This window comes from Aspergillus ruber (genome assembly GCF_000600275.1).
Source record: "Aspergillus ruber CBS 135680 unplaced genomic scaffold scaffold00003, whole genome shotgun sequence".
Taxonomy (NCBI): domain Eukaryota; kingdom Fungi; phylum Ascomycota; class Eurotiomycetes; order Eurotiales; family Aspergillaceae; genus Aspergillus; species Aspergillus ruber.
Genome location: NW_024467299.1, coordinates 1147673 through 1170212, shown reverse-complemented (window position 1 = coordinate 1170212; position 22540 = coordinate 1147673). Strand labels below are relative to the sequence as shown.

Genomic DNA, 22540 nt, shown 5'->3' with positions numbered 1-22540 from the left:
TTCTATCTATCCTGTTCATTTCTTTGAATTCCTCCAAACAAAATGCCTTCTTCTGCTCCTTCAGTTAAACCCATTAAGCCGGTCAACAGCCACAAGCCGGAACAGCCCATTAGCTACGACATCAACATCCCCTATGTCGATGTCAACAAGGAACACAAGCTGCGCACTCGGTATCCCGAGTACCTCCCGACCTGGGACAAGATGTGGTTTGACCCTCTGCGGCCATTCGAATATGAAGACCCGGCTCTCCGCGCAGACGAGTCCATGCCCAACCTGCTCAGCGGCACCGCCAGGCAGGAGCACATCCAGCCGAGAATCGGCACCTTTCTGCATGGCGTGCAATTGAACAAGCTGAACGATACGCAGAAGGACGAGCTCGCGCTGCTCGTTTCGAAACGCAAGGTCGTTGCGCTCCCGAACCAGGACTTGATTGACGAGGGGCCGGCTGTTCAGGAGGAATTCATGCGGCATTTCGGAAAGCCCAACTACCAGCCTGTTTCGGGGACGGTTCGCGACCACCCTGGTTTCCACATTATCCACCGTGATGGAAACAAGGAGGAGATTACGCGGTTCTTGGACCAGCGCACCACGACCACCCTGTGGCATCAGGATGTCAGCTACGAAATCCAGCCCCCGGGCTATGTCATGCTTGGTCTGCTGGAAGGCCCCAATGTTGGCGGTGACACCGTCTTTGCCGGAACCGACCTGGCATACCAGTAAGTTTCTCAACTCTTCTCGATGTGGCAATTCTAACCCGTGCAGACGTCTCTCCCCCACATTCACCTCTTTCCTGGACAAGCTAGACGCAACGCATTCCTCAGCCAAAATGATCAACCATACCCGCCTGACCGGCGGTCTTGTCCGCAAAGACGCCGTCGACACCGTCCACCCGCTCGTTCGCGTGCACCCCGTGACCGGCGAGAAGTGCCTGTTCTTCAACGGCGAATTCATCACCAGGATCGAGGGCATGAAGGTGCCCGAGCAGAAGTGGCTGCTTGATTTCCTCATGAACCATGTTGCCACTGGCCATGACTTTCAGGCTCGTGTGCGCTGGCAGCCGAAGACTATTGTTATCTTCGACAACCGGTCTACCATTCGTATGTTCTTTTCCCTCTTTATAGTTCTATCATGAGCGCAAGCTAACAATGAATAATAGACTCCGCTATTGTCGACTACCTCGACGACGACAACAGTGCCCAGCTCCGCCACATCTTCCGTCTCTGCGCGCTGGGCGAGAGACCCATGCCCCCTCGCAGACTTGACGAGCACGACCACGACCACGACTCCCACGACTCCAACTCCGAGTTCAGCGAATAATCGCCTCATTTCTTTTCCCCTCTCCCTCTCCTCTTTATCCGCTTTGACCTGATCTCGAAAAGACGTACGATTTATTTTGCCATTGTCATCGCCATCGCCTAATACCCATGTGCGCCTGTTTCTTGTCTTGCTTGTCTGCCTACGTTTCGATACCTATTGTCTTGTCTGGTCTGTTTCTGATAGACGGTTTTTCTTTTTGTTTTTGATTGCTGGTTTACTAGACTGGGTTGTTTTTGATGACTGATAGACTTTGCTTTTGGCTCGGGATTCGGGTCCTCTTATACTTGCTTGCTGGGTTTGGTTTTTCAGCGTGTTTCTGTCTCGGGTTTCTTTTTTTTTTTTTTTTGGTGATCTTAAAATGGGTGGTAATAATAATTGATTCTGTATTATTGGATTTATTTCGTCCTGTCTGACTGCTTTTATATCCGAAAATAGTGTTTAAAACGAGTCTCGTTTTCTGGCTCATAGTCTGTACATTTTCTGTAGGCGTGTAGGCAGTATGATCGAAAATCTGAACTGTCACAGGTATTGGTATAAGAGTCTACAAGCATTTAATCCAATAATACAGACTGATTATTACATCTTTGATATTTATAGTAGGAAACATAAATTATGGACTACCATCATCCAAAAGAACATCACACCTCTTCCATGAAAAGCAACCATAAAATAACTATAAACGCCCAGTGTACAAACAAAAACTCAAGAAAGCACATTCAAATGCAACAGTATAAATGTACTTGGCTGACAACACAAAAACAGGTCTAGCCTTGTTCTTCCCTCCTAAAGCAAGCTCGCCCAGCTTCCAACGTCTAATTTTTCTTGACCAACCGTCACCTGAGTATATCACCGCAGGATATTCTCAATTCTCACCCGAAGTTCATGCGCAACTTCCATTTGCTCTGGCAGAATACCACCCTGTTGTAACAAAACGAGCATCTCCAAGATTCGCTCCGCAACCAAGTCACTACCAAACACAGCTCCACCAAGACGGACAGTCTCGTGGAACCAATATTCAATCAGGTACAGGAGGTCCTTTGCAATGTACTTCCGGTTCGAGCCGTGGAAGGGCGCTTCGTCGGTGTAGTACATGGCCTCGAGGACGGTGTAGACGGTTTCGTGCGCGACGCCCAGGTCCAAGAAAAGATCGACCACCCATGTCGCGGGGCCAACGCCGCGCTGGTACTCGAGGGCGTAGCGCTCGAGCATGGGGAGGAGGATCGGAACGGGAAAGACGAACTCGGACATGCGGAGACGGCTACCAAGACTACGGACCTTTTCGATGACAGCTTCGTAGGGCAGGGGTTCGCCCCTTTCGACTGTGTCATCGTGTAGGTCCTGCAGGAGGTGTTGCCATGTGGATTTGATATCGGCCGAGTTGCGGTGGTCTGCGAGGTGGAAAATTTGCAGGCAAACGTCGTAGTAGCTCGCAGGATCAGCAAATACATTGAACAGCTGTGCATGTTAGTAGAATTCACATATGAGGATCACATGAGGAAAGTGGTATACGTACAGTACTGATGTCCATGATTGGCCCGTCGACATCCGCAAGAACGTCAAGCTTCCGGTCCGGGGAAACCCGTCTGTCATCCTTCAGACGTTGCAGTAAATCATCCTGAATGTTCGCAACATCGATGAGGTTCGAAATCTCCTGCAGCACGCGCTGCCGCGACTGGCGGCCCACATCCGGTGTGAAAATCGAGGCGTTTGCCCTGGCACGGCCAAGGTATTCGATCCGACGACCCAGAGGCAATGCAAAGGCGCTCTGTGCAAGCTGCAACTGAACCTTGGCAGCCTCAAAGAACCGCTGAGACTGTGCATAGTATCTCCATAGGAGATCCGCATGCGCGATGTCGTCTGCCGATTTGCGTTCCAGATAGGTAATGACGAATGAAGATGTGCTCTGGAGCAATCGGTCGCTCCATCCCTGTTCCAAATACCAATCGTACAAACTCGTTAGGAACACCTCGTCGGCCGAATCAGCAATGACACCATACGCCTCGTTTTTGCGCTTGGCGATAACAGTGAACTGTCCGTCAATGACACCAGGGTCGTTAGCGGCGAGGTTGTCGACTGCATTGACGACCTTGAAGATCAAATCATAGCATTGCTTCCTGAAGTAGAAGTAGTCGCGGCGGGGATCCTTAGTTCGTTAGCATCCATCAGTTACGAGATTTGAAAAACTTGAACATACCTCCTGAGGCCGTCCATCCACAATCCACGAGAACGCCATATTGGCCTTGTCGGAGCGTGCTGCAACATTGAGTGCGAGTTGGATTGCACCTAGTCAACATGTTAACATCGTAATAAGACAACTGTGAGAGGAACACATACCCGCAAAGAACTCGTTCTCAATGTAATTGTCCATAGCAGAAACAAGATAGTCCATGGGAAGACTATCCGAAACCTGTTGGAACAGATGAAGAGATTCGTTGAGCAAGTTGCGACCGAGTTCAGAATTAGCATTAGCCTCAGTTGCCCGCTTGAGTAACTCCTGTGCCTTAAAGATGACCACATCCTCAGGACTACAGAAGCTGCCACATCGCCGTCGCAGCGCATCAGCGATAGTCTCGACGTTGGAGCCCTTAGCAATATTACGGTTCACAATTCCCTTGACCAGTTCCTTGGCAATGTCGTGGCCCTTGCTAGTGCTAAACAGCTCCTCAAACGTGAGCTTGAGGAATCGCTGCTTCGATTCGTCAGGCAAAGTGGCCACAATCTCATCCACCCGCTCATCGAAGAGCACCAAGACGAAGGAAATACCCTCAATAGTGTGAGAAACGAGCTGGACAAGAGAGTGAAGGGCACGGTGCTCTGCTTGTAGAGCAGTTTCCTCCTGCTTGGTAGATACGCGAGTCAGGGCTTCTGGGCCGCTCAAACCCTCAATAAAGCTCTTGTTGGTCTTGAAGAAGTCCTGAAGCGCTGTCAGGTCGCGCTGGATGGTCTGCAGTTTCGCGACAGCGACTGAAGGTGAGATGGTTTCCCCTCCATTGGGGTCCTTGCCGGCTATGCCGATCTCTTTCTTCCATATCGACCGCAGCAAACGCGTCATGTACATGGCAATACCTGTGTGTCTGGGAGACGGCACGACAGCATCGATAGCAGGTGTCGAGTTATCAGAGACGGCATTCTCGTTCATTGTAGGCCGACCACCGTACTCGATGAAGACCTTGCGGGCAAACTCAAGAACGTCCGGGTCGTTTATCTGTGATAGCCGCGAGTCCGTGGAAATCTCCACGCCCTGGCCACATGCAACAGCCAATGCTGTTGCGAGCGTCTCGCTCCGGCCATATGTACGGATGAAGTTCTTGATCTCTCCCTCAAGTCCCTCGTCTCCGCCGTTATCAACACGACCACCGCGTACCAATGCGGCGAACATGTCAACAAGTCGACGACGGCGAATGACGTGGATACCAGTGTTCGTCAAGATAGCGATTTCCGGTGCCGGGTTATCGAACTGAATGGCAAGCTCATTGCCAAACCCTCCAGGAGAGGATGTTGCTGCGGCTGGTGGGAAGCAGAGGCCAATATCCTCCGCCCTGCTGCCCAGCGAAAGCCAACTTGCGGTCTCACCGGCCTTTCCAGGGATCGGGTTATCTTGCGCACGAGCTACACGTCCAGAATCAGGGGAGGAGACGAACAAGGTGTCGGATTTTTGCGTGGAATCCTTGCAAGTAAAGCAGAAGAAGTAGCCAGGAGGGTAACGGACGGTAAAGCGAGTAGGATCCAAGGAGTGAATAGGAATCTTCGAAGCCAGTGGAGCCTGGAACCGGGGCTGAGCTTGGAATGTAGGACTCAAGGGAGCAGTGGAGGTGTTGTCGAATGGAGGCGTCTTTACATGGTGCGCCTGCATGCTTGTCGGAGGGCTTGCACCATTCGGGGACGGCGCCCAGCTATAAGACCCAGTAGCACTCAGGTAGATCCGGTAACCGGTGGCGGTGGTCGCCATAAGGTGATATCTCGAAGCCTCCGCAGCCGGGATAGGGCTGATGGACACAATCCTGACCTTAGGGTTGAGGGATTCGTTTGTCATGATAATATGTCCAATGTTGGCGTAGATATCCATGGCGGGTTTCGTGATGGCCAGGTTGACCGTTCCGTCAGACTTCAGGTGGAAAACACGGATGGTCGAAAGGGACGAGAGTGTGTAGAGCAACCTTCTGGTGTCGTCGACTTCCATCTGCACCACGTGCTCAAAGGTAGTTTGGGTGAAGCTCAATTTCGGGGTGAAGGCTGCCAGTCGAGAGCTAGTGTGGTTGACTTTTGAGCACCGGCCCTGGAACCACTTCTCCTCCTGCTGATAGATGAGCTCGTACACATCGTTGTCTGATGAGCCACCGAAGAAGATCCGGCCAGTTGCGTCCGACGAAGCTAAAACGTCAATGTCCAAACCCCGAATGGTTGTCGACATGCCTGTTTGATACAAGGACACCTGCCGTGTACCTCCCGCGATCGTCTCGCAGCCCATACCCAGCAAAATAACATCCGCAGTAGTCGAAATAATAAGTACATAGGCGATAGATGGCAGAAACACGCCCTCACGAGGTCGCGCCAGCTTGACGGCGTTGATACTGTTAGGTTGATCCTCGAAACCCACCAATTGAGGATTTGGGTGTGTGTAGTCCCACAAGTAGAGAGCGTTATCGATCGCAACCCACGCGTGGTTCAACTCTGCGAAAAGACCCATACTAGTCGACACCTGTGCGCGATTATACTGATCGAAGATCTGGTCGGGAATATTGTACATCTTGACTTTCTGGAACGGCGCCCATGATGGCGCGACGGGGATATCATAATCGGATGAAAGGCCCTCTAGTAACATATAACAGTCAGTCGGTCGATCTCTGGATTCCAATGTTAGAACTCACGCGACAAGTAGCTATCGAGGTCGGGATAGCGAGTTTCCTGAGCAAGCGTGTCATTGATCGTCCCTGCACCGCGTTCCTCTGTGCTCAATGTCTGATTCTTGGACTTCGAAGTTGCTGGAGGAAGCTTAGGGAGCGAAGCAGGCGAGGCTTGCTCTGGGGCTGAAGCAACAGCAGAAGGCGTCGTTGGCCTGGGAGGAAAGAGCGGCGCATTAGAGGCATTCGCGGGGGCAGGAGTCTGGAAATAAGCTCCTGGAAGCGGCTTCTGTGGCGTGAGAGTCGGAGGAAGATTCGGATAAGACATTGTGTCGATTCACAGCTTGCTGAAGAGCTCTTTTATAGGAGAGGAAGGGGAGGAGGTAGAGGGAGGGAGTCGCGCTCCCCGGCGTAAAGAGAGTCTCGTTTCGGCGCTAAAAGAAAGCAAACAATGAGATAAGAAATAATTTTTCAAGTCAAAGCAAAAGAGGACCAGCCGGGGAGGAAAGACAATGGAGAATAAAGAGCATTAGCCTGCATGAGAAGAGCAGAGGAGGAAGAGGCCAGCCAGCAGAGCCGTTGTCAAAGAGGAAAAGAGAGAAACAAAATCGTGCACGGGCCGGCAGAAGTTGGAGAGCTTTTGCTTGTCCGCCTTTGCGGTCAGCACTACACCACTTCAACGGAACACGGTACAAAAACCACAACCTTTCTCAATTGATTCATATAAATTGGGTCAATATGTTCAGACCTATTCGCTTTTCGTCGCGCCTGAGTCTCCTGCGCCAGGCGCGCTTGAACTCAACCGCCAGCCCGGCCATGCCGCCCTTAATGGCTACGTTCAGACAGGATCTCAAGGATGCCATGAGGGCGAAGAATACACCTAAGTGTGTCTAGTCCATTTTTCATTATGAAATTCTTACCTATATCGACGGATGAGCTAACTAGTCTAGGCTGAACGTCCTGCGTGCTCTCATCTCCGAAGTCAACAACTCCGTCAAGACTCCTTCTCCCATCCAAACCGATCTACAGCTCCTGTCCCTCATCCGGAAACGTGTCTCTGGGGCCCAGCAGGCAGCGCAGCAGTTTGAAGAGGCTGGCCGGGCTGATCTGAAGGAGGGTGAGGATTTGGCCGTATCGATCCTGGAACAGTACGCCGGTCACGTCAAGACCATGGGCGTGGACGAGATCAGACCGATTGTCTCGCAGGAGTTTAACAAACTCAAGGAAGCTGGCGGAAAGGCCGATGTTGGTTCATTGCTGAAGGCCCTTTTTGCTCCTGGGGGAGCCTTGGACGGCAAGCCGGCAGAGAGATCTGAAGTCGCCAAAATCGCCAGAGAGGCCGTCGCTGCTGCATGAATATGAGTATGAGATACGATACGGGTTACGGGCATGACCACTGTATAATAGCAATGTACGTTACAAAAAAAATTAGACTCTCCCATCACATCTATCTGGATTTCCAAGGACAATTGATACTCCGTTGCAAAAGAAACAAATTATTGCTCGTGTGAGGCTGCCATCACGCAGAATAGTGTACACTGAACAACACTGCCAACGCCGTGCTTACCCACCCAATGCATAACCATGCCTTTGTTCCTCGAATAACGTAATAGATTTCCATCATGTCGGGTTGCACCAATCAAGCATACATCAACGCGATTCCACCCAGAGAAGTCGCAATGACACCAAACCACCACCACCGCTCAGGGCTGACCAAGCCCTCTCTCTGAATCAGGTTCTGTATAGCAAACGGGCTGGAAGTGCCACTCAGATCACGCTTGCCCTTGGGCGCCTGAGTGTGCAACGGGTTCAAGGTCGTCGAAGGCAAAATCTGGGGTGTTTCGTAGGCAAGGTACATCGGATGCAAGGGACCACCGTCCTGGCCATAGAGGTCAAGGCGACGGACTTTGTGGTAGGGGTCTGTCGAGACCGCGTACGACTGATATCTTCGTCAGTGGCAAATCGGGAGATTCCGTTTCTGTCTGTGAAGTACCTTGAAGAACTCGGTCTGGTTGTATCTAGTGTAGGTAGCGATGTCTTTCTTACACGGGTCCGACAGCAACTGACGGCCATCAACGGCGATGGGAGTCAATACTAAGGATCCATTGACAAACAGGGTGAACGCGCCATGCTGCCATTGCATGATTCCTTTGGGACAGGAAGGATCCTTGGCTACTCACAAGTCAGCATTCTGTCTACTCGGTTTGTTTGGGGGAGACTGTTGCTCACGATTTGCGAGAGCGCGATAGTAGGCCGCTTCATAGTAACCGTCCGACGTAAACGAATAGGAAACGCCCGGGTGCTTTGGTTCGATGAGTCGATCTTCAACGGGATCGAAAAAGCCCTGACAATCTTGTCAGATATCTCCATTCTCTGCGAAGAAAAACGTTACTTACCTCCCCCGTAAACACACTCTCCGACTTGGTGCTCCATGTTCCAACAAGCTCGGAGACACTAACGGCACCGACAGCCGTAGTGAGAAGTAGATAGTTAACGAAGCCAACCGCAACCATTTTGGGGGGGTTTTGAGGGTGGAAGTGCAGTTGACAGTTGACATTCAAGAGAAGAAGAAAGAAAACAACTCACATATTCACTGTTTCCCCCTCGAAAGGGGGAGTTTCCCGTGTGGAATGGACTGGCGACTGCCCTTTCTTTGGCCCCTGCCATGCCAAGCCTTTTGTACAGAGTACTTTTATAGACCCCAACAAGGGAGCTCACCTCGCCAAACCGACATTTGGATGCTGTACCTTGTAGAATCGCAAAATAAATAAAATATAATAAAAGTCCCAGTGTTTAATGTGTGACAAAGTGGACGCTGCTTCTTGACGTGTTGGCTATCGAGTACACATCGGCCTTTACGAGGCGAGGCATTGATAACCGTGAGTTTCAATATCCATTGGGAAGTCTGAACCCTGATTCCGGTACAACTACCAGCAGCGCATTTCATTCATTGATAACTTTTTATATATAACATGTGGATTCACTTTCTGGAAAAAGAAAGTACCAGAAAATTTACTCTCCATGAAGACCAGAAGTTCTTTGACGCATGCGATCTCTTCTCTGCTTGTCCTGTGAGGCGTCAAACGCAATAAACTCATGGAGACCTGACCCAGCAGGGACCATGGGAAAGACAGGCACCTTCTTGTCGGTGACAACCTCCAGCAGACTTGGACCGTCCGTGTTGATGAGCCATGTCAAAGCATCTGTGATTTCCTCTGGCTTGCTGATGCGGCGATGTTGGATGCGCATTGCTTTGGCGAATGCCATAAAATCAGGGTTCTGCTGGTGAGTATGTGCGTAGCGGTCTTCATAAAAGAGGTTCTGCCATTGCGTGACCATACCCTGTTCCTCGTTATTCAGAACAATGACCTTCACACCAATATTGAATTGAGCAGCAGTAGACATCTCAGTGAGCGTCATTGCAAAGGATGCATCTCCATCAATGTCAATGACGAGAGCCTCTGGCCGAGCCACCTTGGCTCCAATTGCAGCAGGAAGTCCATAGCCCATAGTACCCAATCCACCTGATGTGATCATGGTGCGTGGGTAGCGCCAGCGGAACTGCTGTGCCGTCCACATTTGATGCTGGCCAACCCCAGTGGTAATGATGGTCTCATGCTTGCGATCAGAAGTAAGGTTGCTGAGTTGTTCAATAAGATATTGGGGTTTGATCAAGTGCGATCGTTCTTCAGAACACTCATATAGGTTGAGGGGCCACCGTGCTTTCCACTCATTAATTTCCTTGAACCACTCATACCGGTCTACCATGGTCGTCTTCTTTACAAGGGGAAGCAGGTGGGCAACATTTTCTGAGATATCACCAACCACGGCCTCGGTAGTTTGGACAACCTTGTTGATATTCTTGGGCATGATTTCAAAATGTACAATACCACCACAGCCATCAGCCGCAGCTGCCTTCGCAGCAGGTGCGAACTTCTGGATGTTCAAGGTCACACGGTCATCAAACCGTGCACCAAGGGCAATGATGAGATCAGCTTTCTGCATTGACATGTTGGCATAAGCTGAACCGTGCATTCCCAACATATGCAGGGATTTCTCATCGAGTTCGTCGAAGGCGCCGAGTCCTTGCAAGGTGGTGGTTACGGGGATCGAGGCCTTATCCGCGAGTTTTTTGAGGAGCCTAGGTCCTTCGGAGCTCAAGACACCATGGCCGGCATAGATTACCGGCCTCTTGGCCCTGTTGATCAGGTCCGCCACACGAGAAATGGACTTGATCGGAATGGTTTGCTGCATTTCAGGTAGACTAGGCAAGGCGGACGCAGTTGGGATTGCCTGCCGGAGCACACCAGCTGTGGTATCCTTGGGTAGATCCACGAGCACGGGACCTGGTCTCCCACTCATGGCAATTTCAAAGGCTTCGTTGATTCTCTGGGGTAGTTCGGATGTATGTTTGACCATGATATTCCATTTAGTACAGGCGCGGGAGATTCCCAATATATCGGCTTCCTGAAATGCATCACTTCCAATGACTGAGGTGGCCACTTGGCCGCAGAAAACGACCAAAGGGGTTCCGTCACAGAGAGCATTTTGTATGGGCGTGATGACATTCGTGGCACCAGGTCCAGATGTGACAAGGACAACACCTGGCTTGCCCGAGGCTCTTGCATAACCCTCCGCCATGTGACCTGCACCTTGTTCATGCTTGGGGAGGATGAAATCGAAGTATTGGGAATTGTAGATAGCGTCAAAAACGGGGAGAATGGTTCCGCCGGGGTATCCAAAGACATGTTCCACGTTATGTCTCCGCATCATCTCATGGAAAATATGGCCTCCTGTCATACCGATGAACCTTTTGGATCGTATCAATTATTAGCGATCGCGGGCTGCAGTTCAGATAGGAATTCCACATACGATTCATCAGCCGCTGCCGGTGACACACGAAGGCTTGGAGCAGCGACATCTATTGTTGGTCTGTAATTGTATTTGTATAAGCCAATGCGGGGGAAAAAAAAGGGGGGGGGGAGGGAACCCGTGAAATACATTGACTGTGTCGCAGCAGAGGCGGCTCCCCTGGTTTTCCCAAGTATTCTTTGTCTTCTCAGAATGGTAATGGGAGTCCGTGGATGGTGAGCAGCGGCGTTGGCCGTCCGAGTCACTTGCCGGGCTCGAAACATGTCGATTCTCGAATATGAATGACCCTGATGATGGCAAGCAGAGAGATGGTTGAACCGAAATGAAGGACAGACAGAAGATGGGGGAGGAGCAAATGTGAGTCATAGACAGAGGGTCACAAAGCCAATCTCGTTCATCGAACTTCTATTTTTGGTTTTAGCTCTTCCAATACATATTAGTCCATTGCTGAACCTTGCGAAATTGGATATACAAGTACGATTTATGTTTTTAGTCATTCTGTAATCAAAAGCCTACTACTAGCTATCTTTCTAGCATACGACGAACTACCCAAAACTATATCGTAAGCAACAAAATAGCAGTCACCTCACATCTCTCTACTACTCGACGACAATAATATCCAGGCTTTTTCAATCCTCAAATTCAGAACCAAAGAGATCTCCCCACTGCAGCTCGGTTCTTTCCCACCGCAGTATCAATCGACATAACTAAGCATAAAACCTCAATGCGTTGCAAACTAACAAGCCTCCATGCACGGCATACAGAGCTCATTAACGAGCTTCCTTGTTGAGTTATCGGCTGAACCACATTTGTGAGGCTTGGGACGGGCTTTGGTATTTGAGGACTGCGAGATTTTCGGAGGTGGATTGCCAGCTGCGATGGTTTATGTTGTGGCTCCCCCTTGTTAGTTAAACATTCATAATAGACTAAGGTAAAGAGGTCCCACAAAGACTCCAAGCCCGACATCCCTTCGGCACTCATGAATGCCTGTGTTACCTTGTTAGGGTCATAAACCTCCACTCAAGCCTCATCCACTGCATCAATACTTGCAAGGCCTCTCATAATACAAGCAAAAAGTACCGGGTCTGGCCCAGGAATCTTTACCAGCTCATTGAGAGCCACGGGCGTAGGACTATCCACTAAATATCTGAAAAAATCCGAGTCGATGCCAATGTTCAGCAACAACGGATCGATGGTCTAGCAAGCGATTCCAGTTAGATGCCATGTTTCTCACGGTTGATATAGGTAATATAAGTGCCCCATACAAACACCCCTCCACGATCTAACTCTTGTTTAACAAGACAATGCTCAGCTGACGTGAGACGTGAAGCAGCTCTCTGCAGGTTTCACGGGCTGTCGAACTTGTGGTGTTTTGGAGGTTTTCGCTTAGTTGGGCGATCTTATTGAGTAGGGAGGAAATTTTGGGGTCCATGATGATAAAAGCTTGTCCATATTTGAGTCTTGTAACAAGCCCGTAAAGCCGTTCATGGCATTTTGTACGGAAAATATCTCTTAGCGAGATACCAACATAAAAAGCCAAACCCGCATCGACGTATGACAATGTTTTCTTGTATTCCTGTTCATTGATCAAAACCAGCACGTGTCCACCCCTGCTAGGTCTTGTACCTGTCTATACAATAACCTACTCATACAGAGCATGTACTGTACTGTAGTTGCACTGAAACGAAACACAAGCCCTATAGGCGGATCGGGGATCTACCACCCATGATTTAGTATCATTTTTATGGGTCTCGACCCGTAACTTGTAACCCTATTGTAACGTTTTGTCGGATTTTCCGAGGTTGTCATTAGAGCTACATGTGCAAAATATACACTAGCCTATACATGTGATTACTGTGTTCAAGCTAACATTATGGGAATATCATCTTGATCTTCTTCCTCCATCATACCCCGTCACCAAGAAGAAGCCATGCCAGAACCCAGCCTCAACGACCAAATCTTCATCAGCGACAACTCTTTATACTGTTCTACATACCCCGCTGCGCGCCCAACCTATTCGCCGGGTTTGTTCGACCTAATTTTCGTTCACCACAGATTACACGGCAATGACTGCTGGATCCTCACCCACGAAATCGGCACGCGAGATTGGACCAACTGAATGACCGCACAACTTCAGCGGCACTGATATACTACATTTGCCGTTGTATCCATGGGTTCAGTAACGAAGTTGCGATTGATCTTCTGCGCAATTAGGTCAATGCGCTGCCGGAGGATCCCCGTGCTCGTGTGCTCATCTGCGAAAAGTTGGTATCTATCCCACCAGATCCTTACGGTGTGATGATAGATATGTGTATTATGGACGTTGGGTCGAGGGAAAGGAGTGAGGAGGAATTCAGGGTGCTTATTGAAGCTTCGGGGCTGAAGGTTATCCGCATTTATCTGAAAGAGGGTACTTCTATAAGTGTGATTGAGTGTGCCAAGGCAAATTAACAGCCGTAGATGGAAGACAGTAGTACAGATGGCAGAAAGCAACATATCCAACATATGTGAGACAGTAAGGTAGTATAACAGCTACACACCAGTCTATCAATGATCTACTGCCTCTTCCCAAACCGGAACCGCCACTTCTTTCCTCCCTCTGATCCGAATCTTGATACCAGACTATCTCGGGAACATACTATCATGCACAGTCCAATCACCACTAGGATCAGCAAGCTCAAAGTCATATATTGAAACTAATTTAGCAACGATCTTATAGGCCTCCATAGTGGCGAAATGAACCTAAAGATACTTGTAGGCTATTTCTTTCCCAACTGTATATCATTTTTCTAATAATAAAGACTAATTCTAGGACTTCATCCCCTGTGGTGTTGATCTGGGCTGTACGCGATGCCACCGCAGCTGCAATGTGGCTCTACGGTGCGTGTCCTGTGATGAGATCTGATAGGTCGGATCAAAGGGATAACGTTAGTCCGACTAGCGAACCTCCGATATATGGCCAGCGTTCGCCACATATAGATAGAAAAGCACTCATCAAACGCTCAACCACCCGTGTACTCTAGGCTACATTAGAGAGTATATCAATCGTTCGTTTTAATTGGGTCTTCTACATATAGGCCTCGTGCAGTCGGATGATCGACTCCTCCGGTTTCCCCTGAACCTCCGACGGAACCCATTTCATCCTGGAGCGTCGATCACGTGAGATCCCGTAAAAGCGGCGAGGTAATTCGGAGTCACTCACAGAAGGATAATAATGCTACAGATATGCACTATCATATCTTTTCCTATTCCTTTTAGTCGCCCGCGATGACAGCCCCTTTGCAAGCGGCCAAAAAGGACCTCCGTAAGAAAATACGTGACGCACTGCGAAGAATCCCCGCAGACTCACTCTCTTCCCAATGTGTGCCATTCACTACCAATTGATTACGGTGCTGAAGCTAATACATCGACAGCCGGAGTCGCTACAAACAAGCTGTTTTCTCTGACGGAATACGAGAATGCCAGGAGAATCGGAGTCTACTTATCCATGCCATCCGGCGAGCTGTCTACCACGAGCATCGTCCAAGATGCTCTGAAAAAGGGTAAAGAGGTCTTTATTCCTTACATCTACACCGTCGAGCCGCCAGCCATGCTGCCAAAGACGTCCGTGATGGACATGCTCGCTCTCGAGTCCATGGAAGAGTTCGAGTCACTAGAGGCAGATAAATGGGGCATTCCATCACTCAAGAACGATCAGGTCCATGGCAAGAAGAACTGCTTTGGCGGTACTGGCCTCACCTTTCCTGCTGAAGAACAGACTACATCGCATGACAGCCAGGGTCTGGATCTGATCGTTATGCCCGGCATGGCGTTCGATCAAGGCTTCCGACGTCTAGGTCACGGCAAAGGATATTATGATCACTTTTTGACCAGGTATTCGACTAAAGCAGCAGACGGCAAAACAGTAGCAGGAGCACCCAAAATGCCTTTTCTTGGTAAGGAAACCTCTTGCGCCGTAGTATGGAACAATTCGTATCAAAGAAAAACGAGCAAAAACAGACAGAAAACACCCTCTGACTCCACTTGATCACAGTTGCCCTCGCCCTCCAGGAACAAATGCTTCCCCTGTCCGAAGAAATCCCCGTTACACATCATGACTGGCCTATCGATGCCCTCGTTGTTGGTGATGGAAAGTTCTTCGTCCGCCAGCGTTGATACAACCAGAAAAACGGATTCTTTTCGTGTAGATAGCTTCCCTTCCTATGTGTATATGATGTTTCGATCGTCCTCCGACAGACCGTAGAATTGATTATTAGGAGCAAAAGGACATTAACGTATCGCAGCGAAACTCGGGTCTTCTTTTCTCGATTACGTTCATTGGACGGCTTGGATCAGAGACACATTGTCACCCTTGAGCAAGATCTGGCCTGTAATCGCGTTATTAGCATCCCTGACACCGCAGCTAATGAATAACAAAAAGAATATCATACCCAATGGCCTCCGCTTCTCTTCTTCGGTCTTCGTAGCCAATCTCACTTCCACCGCATCGTCGATAACCAGGTTCATGAACTCGTCAAATCCCTATACGCGATTAGCTCACCCACTCCTCATTCATAGCAGCAAAACTAGGGACCTACCCGAATCTTGCCTTCTATCCGGAATGCCAATTGCTCATAAAGCCAGATGGAAACGGTCGATCGCTGCTGGAGAAGCTTGAAGATAAAATGAATTGGCGCGAGCAACGTCTTGCGAGCAGCTCCACCGCCTGCACGACCGGACATAATGGCTGATAACTGAGAGAAAAAGAAGCTGCGTAATAAAAGCGAAAAGAAAGACGATATATCACAAGGAGCTAGAACTCGAAAAAAGACACGGTGCGCAAAGAGGACGTCGCGTTGGTTGTTGAAAAGATGGAAGAAAGACCGACGGCGGTGATGACGGACTCCCGTTGCGGCTCACCAACTTTTTTCCCTGTAGGTCGGCCGTCAAGCCAAACATCCCACCTGCATCTTTTCCGCAGAAGAATACAGTTCTATACTACCCTTTTTCTTTTTACTTTCCATTCCTGCGCATTTTTCTGTCGTCTGAACTAGTTCTCTACACATATTAATGAGTGTTCATGACCACCATCTATCGATAAGGTGCTGAAGAAGCCTGTCCATCTGAACCCCTCTTTCCCGAACAACCCCCCCGGTTCTCTTCTTATATCACCACCTCTTTTACCTACTTATTACCTTTCTCTATCCCAACGACTTCCCTTCCAGTCAGTGCACAATGGCCAGCAAGGAAGGGGCTGCAGGACAGGCTTTTGCGCCGGTTCTGGCGGCCGTCGCTACCATGCAAGGGAACGTTTCACGCTCCGAGAAAACGCATGCCCACGAGTTTCTTGAAAAGTTTCAGAAATCGGTAAGTCCTCCCTTCTCTGATAGCTTTTTTATTCAACTCTATCAACGCGGTATCTGACATCGAATCATATGCTAGATCGAAGCCTGGACCATTACCCACGAATTGTTACAATCTCCAGATGTTCCCGTGGAGGCAAAGCTGTTCGGAGCAACCACACTGAAAGGAAAGGTGAAGCGGCCTTGACACAATCTTGCATTATATACCCTGTGCGGGGGGTGGTTCCTATACACTGACCGCAATAGATCGTATTCGATTTGGACCAGTTGCCCTCGGAGTCCGTCGTGGCATTGCGAGATTCGGTTTTGAATTTGTTGGTGGCATATGCGGCGGGTCCTCGTCCCATCCAGACGCAGCTATGCGTGTGTCTGGCAAGCCTTGCGATTCAGATGCTCGAGTGGAAGGATGTTCTCGTGACCGTTGGTTCAGCACTGGGGTCGAGCGCCGGTGACTGCGTGCTTGAATTTTTGAAGATCCTTCCGGAAGAAGTGACGGAAGGTCGCAAAATCAACCTCTCTGTATGTTCGGTCATCTGAAATTAGACGAAACTACCTCCCCAACCCCATCTGTGGAAGCCGGAGTGGCCAGCAAGCTCATAGTCTAATGTTTTGTCGTCACATAGGAAGAGGACCTTATCGCGAGAACAAAGGAGTTGTTGGAAGATAATGCAGATCAGGTGATGCATCTGTTGATCCAATACTCCCAGTCATCCCGTATGTGGCCGTCCCTCCTTTTCTGGCCGATAAACGATCCTGGACTAACAGTACGTTGCTGTCGTTTCAGCCACTGCATCGACGAACCCGCGTCTCTTGGACTGTATAACCTCGTGGATGCGTGAAATCCCCGCAGCGAAGATCGTCGACTCGCCGTTGATGGACGTGATCATGAAGGCGCTGGACGATGATGCGTCGTTCGAAGCCGCCGTCGACAGTGTGTGTACGCTCTACCGTGACACTCGAGAAGTCGATGACTCGCTCTCCGTTATCCAAGCCCTATACCCCCGGATCATGGCCCTCCGGCCCAAGATTGTCGAGACCTCGGAGTCTGAAGATACGGATGCGTTCAAAGGTGTTACCCGATTGTTTGCGGAGGCTGGTGAGGCCTGGGTTGTTCTTATTTCCCGCTTGCCAAACGAGTTCCGCGGACTGGTGGAGGCTGTTCTGGAGTGCAGTGCCCGGGACTGGGAGCGCGACGCCATCTCACTCACCTTCATTTTCTGGTACGAGTTGAAGCAGTACGTTACCCTGGAGCGGTACAACGACGCACGACTCGCTTTCAGCGATATCTTCTCGCGATTGGTCGACATCATGGTTAAACACCTGGAATACCCACGACCTGAGGACGGTGAATCAGACTTGTTTGGTGGTGATCGCGAGGCAGAGGAGAAATTCCGTCACTTCCGTCATGCAATGGGTGACGTACTCAAGGATTGCTGCGCGGTTATTGGTGTCACGGAGTGCTTGTCTAAGTCCTATCAGTTGATTCAGCAATGGGTGTCCAAGTACGCTTCGCAGGCTAGCAACGAGCATGTCCCGAACTGGCAAGAATTAGAGGCACCGCTGTTCAGCTTGAGAGCGATGGGCCGGGAGGTCGACCCTGAAGAGGATACCGTCCTGGCACAGGTGATTCCGTTGATTGTGCAAATTCCGAATCAAGAAAAGGTGCGGTTCCAGGCTATCATGGCTCTGGCTCGGTACACCGAATGGACAGCCCAGCATCCGGAGACGCTGGAGGCACAACTGAACTACGTTATTTCGGGCTTCCAGCACAGCTCTCAAGAGGTTATCCAGGCTTCTGCATTGGCGTTCAAGTTCCTTGGAACGGACTGCCAGAAGCTCCTGGGCGGACACATTGCCCAACTCCATTCATTCTACGAGTCGGTTCTTGACAAGTTGAAGCCCAGTAGTCAGGAGGAAGTGACCGAGGGTGTGGCAGCAGTCGTTGCGGTGCAGCCACTCGACAAGATCTACGAGTCCATGAAAATGTTCTGTGACCCTATCATGGCCCGCATCATGAACCTGGCCAACAATGCCAAGGATGAGGAGGGACAGCGAGCTGTTGCTGGTATGTATTCTGCCCTTTTGAGAGAGGATTATTGAGGAAAGAAAGTACTGACTTTCACAGATCATCTGCAGTTGATTACCATCTTCGTCCAGGTCGTGCAGCCGTATGTTGGTCCGAATGTGGAGAACCCGGCTGTGAAGTACTGCGGCGAGATTTTGTCCATCATGACAACCATTGTCATGAACTTTACGACATCGACCCCCATTCTGGAGCGCGTTTGCCGTTGCTGGCGATACATGATCATCTCGTATCGAACGGCCATGATCCCACTGTTGCCTACTCTGGCCCAGAGCATGGCCAATGGGTTCGAGGCCTCGCGGGAGGGTTGCTTCCTGTGGGCTACGGATGCAGTTGTTCGTGAATTCTCCGAGGGGGCTGAGCTGGTGGACCATTCGACGAGTAGTGCCGTGTTCCAGTTTTATGAGCAGCAGGCCATTGCGTTTCTGCGGATCCTGAATGACTTGCCACCAGAGCAACTACCAGATGGTAAGCATTATCCAGGTTCATATCATTGGTTAGGTTTCGCGTTAGCTGACGGGGAGGGGGGGTGTTTCAGTGATCGAGGACTTTTTCCGCCTGTCGTCGGACGCCGTGCGGTACTATCCCAAGGAATGCATATCGTCATCTCTAGCGGTGCCCATCTTCTCCGCAGCTTTGAGTGCTCTTACACTACAGCAGGTTGAGCCGCTGATTGCCACATTACATTATTACCGTGACCTCTTTAGCTTTGCGTTCGATAAGCCGATCGTCTCACAATTCACTAGCCCCGAAGGCAAAGTCTACGTTAATCCGCCGGAGGTGCAAGAGGCCGTGAAGCAACTGATCGCCTCGCAAGGCCAAGTGCTTGCGCAGCGGGTTCTGACGGGCATGATGTTCATCTTCCCTGGAGATTGCTTCGCGGATGCGTCGGGAGTGCTGATGACCATGTTTGAACTCATGCCGCAAGAAACCGGGGCTTGGTTGCAATCAACGCTCCAGATGCTTCCGGCGGGTACAATGAAGCCGGGCGAGGCGGAGCGGTTGCTGAAAGGGGTGGCAGACAAGGTACAATCAGGAGAGACACGAAAAATTCGAGTCCTGCTACAAGGTTAGTATTGCTTTTTTTCTGATTTTCTTTTTGCCGCGCTTTGTATCAGTACGTGGACTAATCCGAGGCAACATATTAGATTTCACCAATTCGTACCGGCGACGAAACGTGGCACCTCGCGATGGCCTGGGGCGACTGGAGGCGACACGATTCCGGTTTAGTGGCTAGAGGGGGGCATTGAACAAGAATATCATCATGTATTAGAGCATACCAAGACGGGGCAAGTCAGGAACAGCATTCCATCTGAAACAACGAAGCAGGAAGATCATGATCTCCCTCAGGCACAAGGTGATAATAATCATGGAGTGTTGTGGGTGTGGTGTGTGTCCTGTCATGTTGCCAGCTGGAAATATTCATTTTTAATAAGTGTGTACTCCGTATGAGGAAAGAAGACACGGACTCCACCTACTTGTACACTACTGTACAACCATACCAACCACCAGCCGCGTCACATGTAAACAACAGAGTACAGTCCTGTATACCGCTACTATGACTACCACAGCCCTTCCATCGGGCCACAAGAAACAAACCGAATCCGGCAAGGCTCGCGACCGTGAACAGATCCCAGCCATTCATCTGTCGGGGCTGGCCGATATCGGGAGCTGCAGGGCTGATCGATTTTTGCTTTTGCCGTTATTTTTACCACTCTACTCTTTATGGGCTAACAAGTCCGACAGCCCGAAGGGGACTCACAAGCCACCTCCAGATATTCTTTTGCCGGCTACAGAGTAACACTAGTTCATTTGGAGTAGTATAAACTAGACTACTTGTAGTACGGAATGGAGTGTCGAATCCGACGAAAGTTCTTGGTTCGCTTGCGTATAGGATACGATCGATGTGGAGTCATGGGACATACACTGACTTGTGCTCCAGGACAGGCTCGTGCGAGAGTAGACTTTGTAGATACAGATACAGTTAGGTCTGTATTCCGTGCATGCAAGACAACGCAGGTGTACAGAAGAGTGCGGAGAGGAGAGAAATTGCATGCTCAGATGACAGCAAGTGAGACATGCTCCAGTTAAGCATAAGCATTATTCTTCTTCCTAGAATAATAATACAAGCATGTCACCCGAATGGGAACGCACAGGGCGCGGTGATTGGCCTCCCCGCAGAACTACTTGCTCCGAGTTAGAGGCGGGGGATTTCTTCGCGGTATTTTCGGTATACTACTACGGAATATGTACGGAGTAGAAGCGAATAGGTTTATACCGCGTATATTTCGGAGGAGGGAAGGGGTGCCGTAGTGATTCATTGCGACTCGGGAATATCTATGTAGTGTAGTATACTGCTCAGATATATATTCCTCGGGTGAGTGATGAATATATATTTTTGAAACGTTGACATTCACTGTTTATTGGACACTCTAGTAGCATTGTTTCTTCTCAGGTAGCACTTCAATCTCTAGACCCTGTTCATTTTTATTATATGAAATCTGTAGGATATGACATTCGAGAAGGCACAATAATGCCATAGAAGCCTAAAGTGGTTAATTGAATGCGGAATCTGAATGCCGACCACAGCCGCGAGACATCAGACAAGGTTCTGAGTCTAGATTTCCATGTCCAGAATCTAGCTATAATATTTTACTATAAAATCGATGACACAAACACCAATAAAGATGCTCGTTTGTTGAGATTTCCGCAGGAATGTATCTGAGATCCCAGAAGCAGATACAGGTGGGCTTAGGAAGAAGCAATTACCATAGCTCTTTTCGGCTGCTGCAAATCGCTTACATTGGACATAGGTTATGGATAAGCAAGGAACCTGACCAATGGATGAGGCCCATGCGATGTCAATACTGTGCCTTCTATACTGTCATTACTCGGGGGCTACCTGTCAAAACACAATGCTCGCACGAATCCTATTAGGGACCACCTCGCTTGTAATCATTAATATGTGCTTGCGCCTTTACACTATTTCTGTCTACAGTCTGTACTGTATTACAAGTAATATATTATTGGCCATGATCGACTAATAAGTAACCTGTTCCTGAGCTCATATGCACGATGATGAACGCAGCTGTCATAGAATAGTCACCTGCCAACACACTTTCCTCTTTCTGTCCAGCTGCAGAATCTGAAACCGTCAAGCAAAGAGTCATCCTCGAGGGAAACGGTGGATCCCAGCCAACGACATTTTTTCTTTTGCAGAGGATACCGCGCTTCCGAGATCGGCCGAGACAGCCACCACGCTTACATGCATGGGAGCATCCTGGAGGCCACCAGGCTACCAGCCTACTAGAATAGACGAAGGTGAATGTGAAACTGTTCCTGACGATCTTGGCCAGGCATTAGACTGTGGCTGCACCGGGACTCCCACGTATTCAGCCTGGAGTACGGCGAACAGACGCAGGAATGCGGATGCGGATGCAGATGCAGGATTCGAACAAGTAAGCGCGGGTGGGCCTAGTTGACCTCATTTCCTCTGGATGGGATGGCATACAGCATGCAGCGGCAGTGGCGGAGGGACAGGCACCTGTGTCTACATGCCATTGGATACTGGAGTCGCAGATCCCCGAAGCTTGGATTGAGGATGGACGGGATAGTCAGGTACGAGAGGAGGTTTCGCGTAGAGGGCACTGTGATTGATCTGTTGGTTTGTGGGTTTGTACACCGTAAGTTGAGTGCGCATTGATCTTGAGACGGGTGAGAATAGAAAATTTGTTTGATCACCGTGGATAGCTGATCTGATCTGCGGATGCCATACGGAGTAGTAGTACTAGTGCAGAGGACAGAGTACTAGTAGCGAGCAAAAACACCTTGATGGTAAGACATACATACTATGTGTACAGACATCTGAACCATACCGTTTCCCTATGGCAATTTGATCAGATAAGTGCATTCTACTTTAGACCATGGCTCGTGTGTGCTCTAGGATAGGCAAAGATCTACAATCAATCGTATCTTATCAGATAATCTCGGTAAACCTCGGCTGATCCGAATCAAAGAGCACAAGAATTGCAGCATTCTGGAAGACTACTCTTGAGTAACCGTGGATTCTATCTTCTGTCAACGTC

The 22540-nt window shown here is 49.7% G+C and overlaps 9 protein-coding genes across 9 annotated transcripts; 5 read left to right on the top strand and 4 right to left on the bottom strand.

Annotated features, from left to right (window-relative positions):
- Positions 1-42: 42 nt before the first annotated feature.
- On the top strand, positions 43-1317 carry EURHEDRAFT_374784 (TauD/TfdA dioxygenase family protein; the record flags this gene model as incomplete). Its single annotated transcript, XM_040778684.1, has 3 exons — positions 43-716; positions 763-1097; positions 1157-1317. The coding sequence occupies 3 exons, from the start codon at positions 43-45 to the stop codon at positions 1315-1317; spliced, it is 1170 nt and encodes a 389-aa protein (XP_040642417.1).
- An 846-nt stretch (positions 1318-2163) lies between these two features.
- EURHEDRAFT_448629 (putative non-repetitive nucleoporin) lies at positions 2164-6486 on the bottom strand (the record flags this gene model as incomplete). The annotated part of the gene is made up of 5 exons (XM_040783753.1): positions 2164-2772; positions 2831-3460; positions 3512-3600; positions 3652-6129; positions 6186-6486. 5 exons carry the CDS (start codon positions 6484-6486, stop codon positions 2164-2166), a joined length of 4107 nt encoding a protein of 1368 aa, XP_040642416.1.
- A 467-nt stretch (positions 6487-6953) lies between these two features.
- On the top strand, positions 6954-7502 carry EURHEDRAFT_439585 (uncharacterized protein; the record flags this gene model as incomplete). The annotated part of the gene is made up of 2 exons (XM_040783457.1): positions 6954-7042; positions 7109-7502. Coding segments are annotated over 2 exons (483 nt in total), but the record flags the coding sequence as incomplete, so codon positions are not given.
- A 295-nt stretch (positions 7503-7797) lies between these two features.
- On the bottom strand, positions 7798-8671 carry EURHEDRAFT_374781 (uncharacterized protein; the record flags this gene model as incomplete). The annotated part of the gene is made up of 4 exons (XM_040778683.1): positions 7798-8097; positions 8152-8330; positions 8388-8502; positions 8555-8671. 4 exons carry the CDS (start codon positions 8669-8671, stop codon positions 7798-7800), a joined length of 711 nt encoding a protein of 236 aa, XP_040642414.1.
- A 499-nt stretch (positions 8672-9170) lies between these two features.
- On the bottom strand, positions 9171-11293 carry EURHEDRAFT_374780 (acetolactate synthase; the record flags this gene model as incomplete). Its single annotated transcript, XM_040778682.1, has 3 exons — positions 9171-10968; positions 11031-11090; positions 11160-11293. 3 exons carry the CDS (start codon positions 11291-11293, stop codon positions 9171-9173), a joined length of 1992 nt encoding a protein of 663 aa, XP_040642413.1.
- A 2601-nt stretch (positions 11294-13894) lies between these two features.
- On the top strand, positions 13895-14168 carry EURHEDRAFT_409058 (uncharacterized protein; the record flags this gene model as incomplete). The annotated part of the gene is made up of 1 exon (XM_040780993.1): positions 13895-14168. A coding segment is annotated over one exon (159 nt), but the record flags the coding sequence as incomplete, so codon positions are not given.
- Positions 14169-14297: 129 nt separating this feature from the next.
- On the top strand, positions 14298-15185 carry EURHEDRAFT_448591 (5-formyltetrahydrofolate cyclo-ligase; the record flags this gene model as incomplete). Its single annotated transcript, XM_040783750.1, has 3 exons — positions 14298-14391; positions 14444-14965; positions 15064-15185. 3 exons carry the CDS (start codon positions 14298-14300, stop codon positions 15183-15185), a joined length of 738 nt encoding a protein of 245 aa, XP_040642411.1.
- On the bottom strand, positions 15063-15934 carry EURHEDRAFT_409056 (small nuclear ribonucleoprotein E). The gene is made up of 3 exons (XM_040780992.1): positions 15608-15934; positions 15461-15551; positions 15063-15397 (listed from the first exon to the last, which is right to left on the bottom strand). Exons 1-3 carry the CDS (start codon positions 15749-15751, stop codon positions 15345-15347), a joined length of 288 nt encoding a protein of 95 aa, XP_040642410.1. The 5' UTR covers positions 15752-15934; the 3' UTR covers positions 15063-15344.
- A 220-nt stretch (positions 15935-16154) lies between these two features.
- EURHEDRAFT_221808 (nuclear import receptor MTR10) lies at positions 16155-19853 on the top strand. Its single transcript, XM_040778009.1, has 8 exons — positions 16155-16376; positions 16452-16544; positions 16619-16891; positions 16996-17086; positions 17157-18437; positions 18498-18923; positions 18994-19524; positions 19604-19853. Exons 1-8 carry the CDS (start codon positions 16245-16247, stop codon positions 19690-19692), a joined length of 2916 nt encoding a protein of 971 aa, XP_040642409.1. The 5' UTR covers positions 16155-16244; the 3' UTR covers positions 19693-19853.
- The last annotated feature ends 2687 nt before the right edge of the window (positions 19854-22540 follow it).

What these genes read in the sequence shown, in the direction of transcription:
- EURHEDRAFT_409056 (XM_040780992.1), bottom strand. Translation starts at nt 15,751, where the DNA reads ATGTCCGGTCGTGCAGGCGGTGGAGCTGCTCGCAAGACGTTGCTCGCG. An exon ending in GGATAGAAGGCAAGATTCGG is followed by an intron (nt 15,552 to 15,607) that starts GTAGGTCCCTAG and finishes AATCGCGTATAG; the next exon opens with GGATTTGACGAGTTCATGAA. An exon ending in AGAGAAGCGGAGGCCATTGG is followed by an intron (nt 15,398 to 15,460) that starts GTATGATATTCT and finishes ACGCGATTACAG; the next exon opens with GCCAGATCTTGCTCAAGGGT.
- EURHEDRAFT_221808 (XM_040778009.1), top strand. Translation starts at nt 16,245, where the DNA reads ATGGCCAGCAAGGAAGGGGCTGCAGGACAGGCTTTTGCGCCGGTTCTG. An exon ending in TTGAAAAGTTTCAGAAATCG is followed by an intron (nt 16,377 to 16,451) that starts GTAAGTCCTCCC and finishes ATCATATGCTAG; the next exon opens with ATCGAAGCCTGGACCATTAC. An exon ending in CAACCACACTGAAAGGAAAG is followed by an intron (nt 16,545 to 16,618) that starts GTGAAGCGGCCT and finishes TGACCGCAATAG; the next exon opens with ATCGTATTCGATTTGGACCA.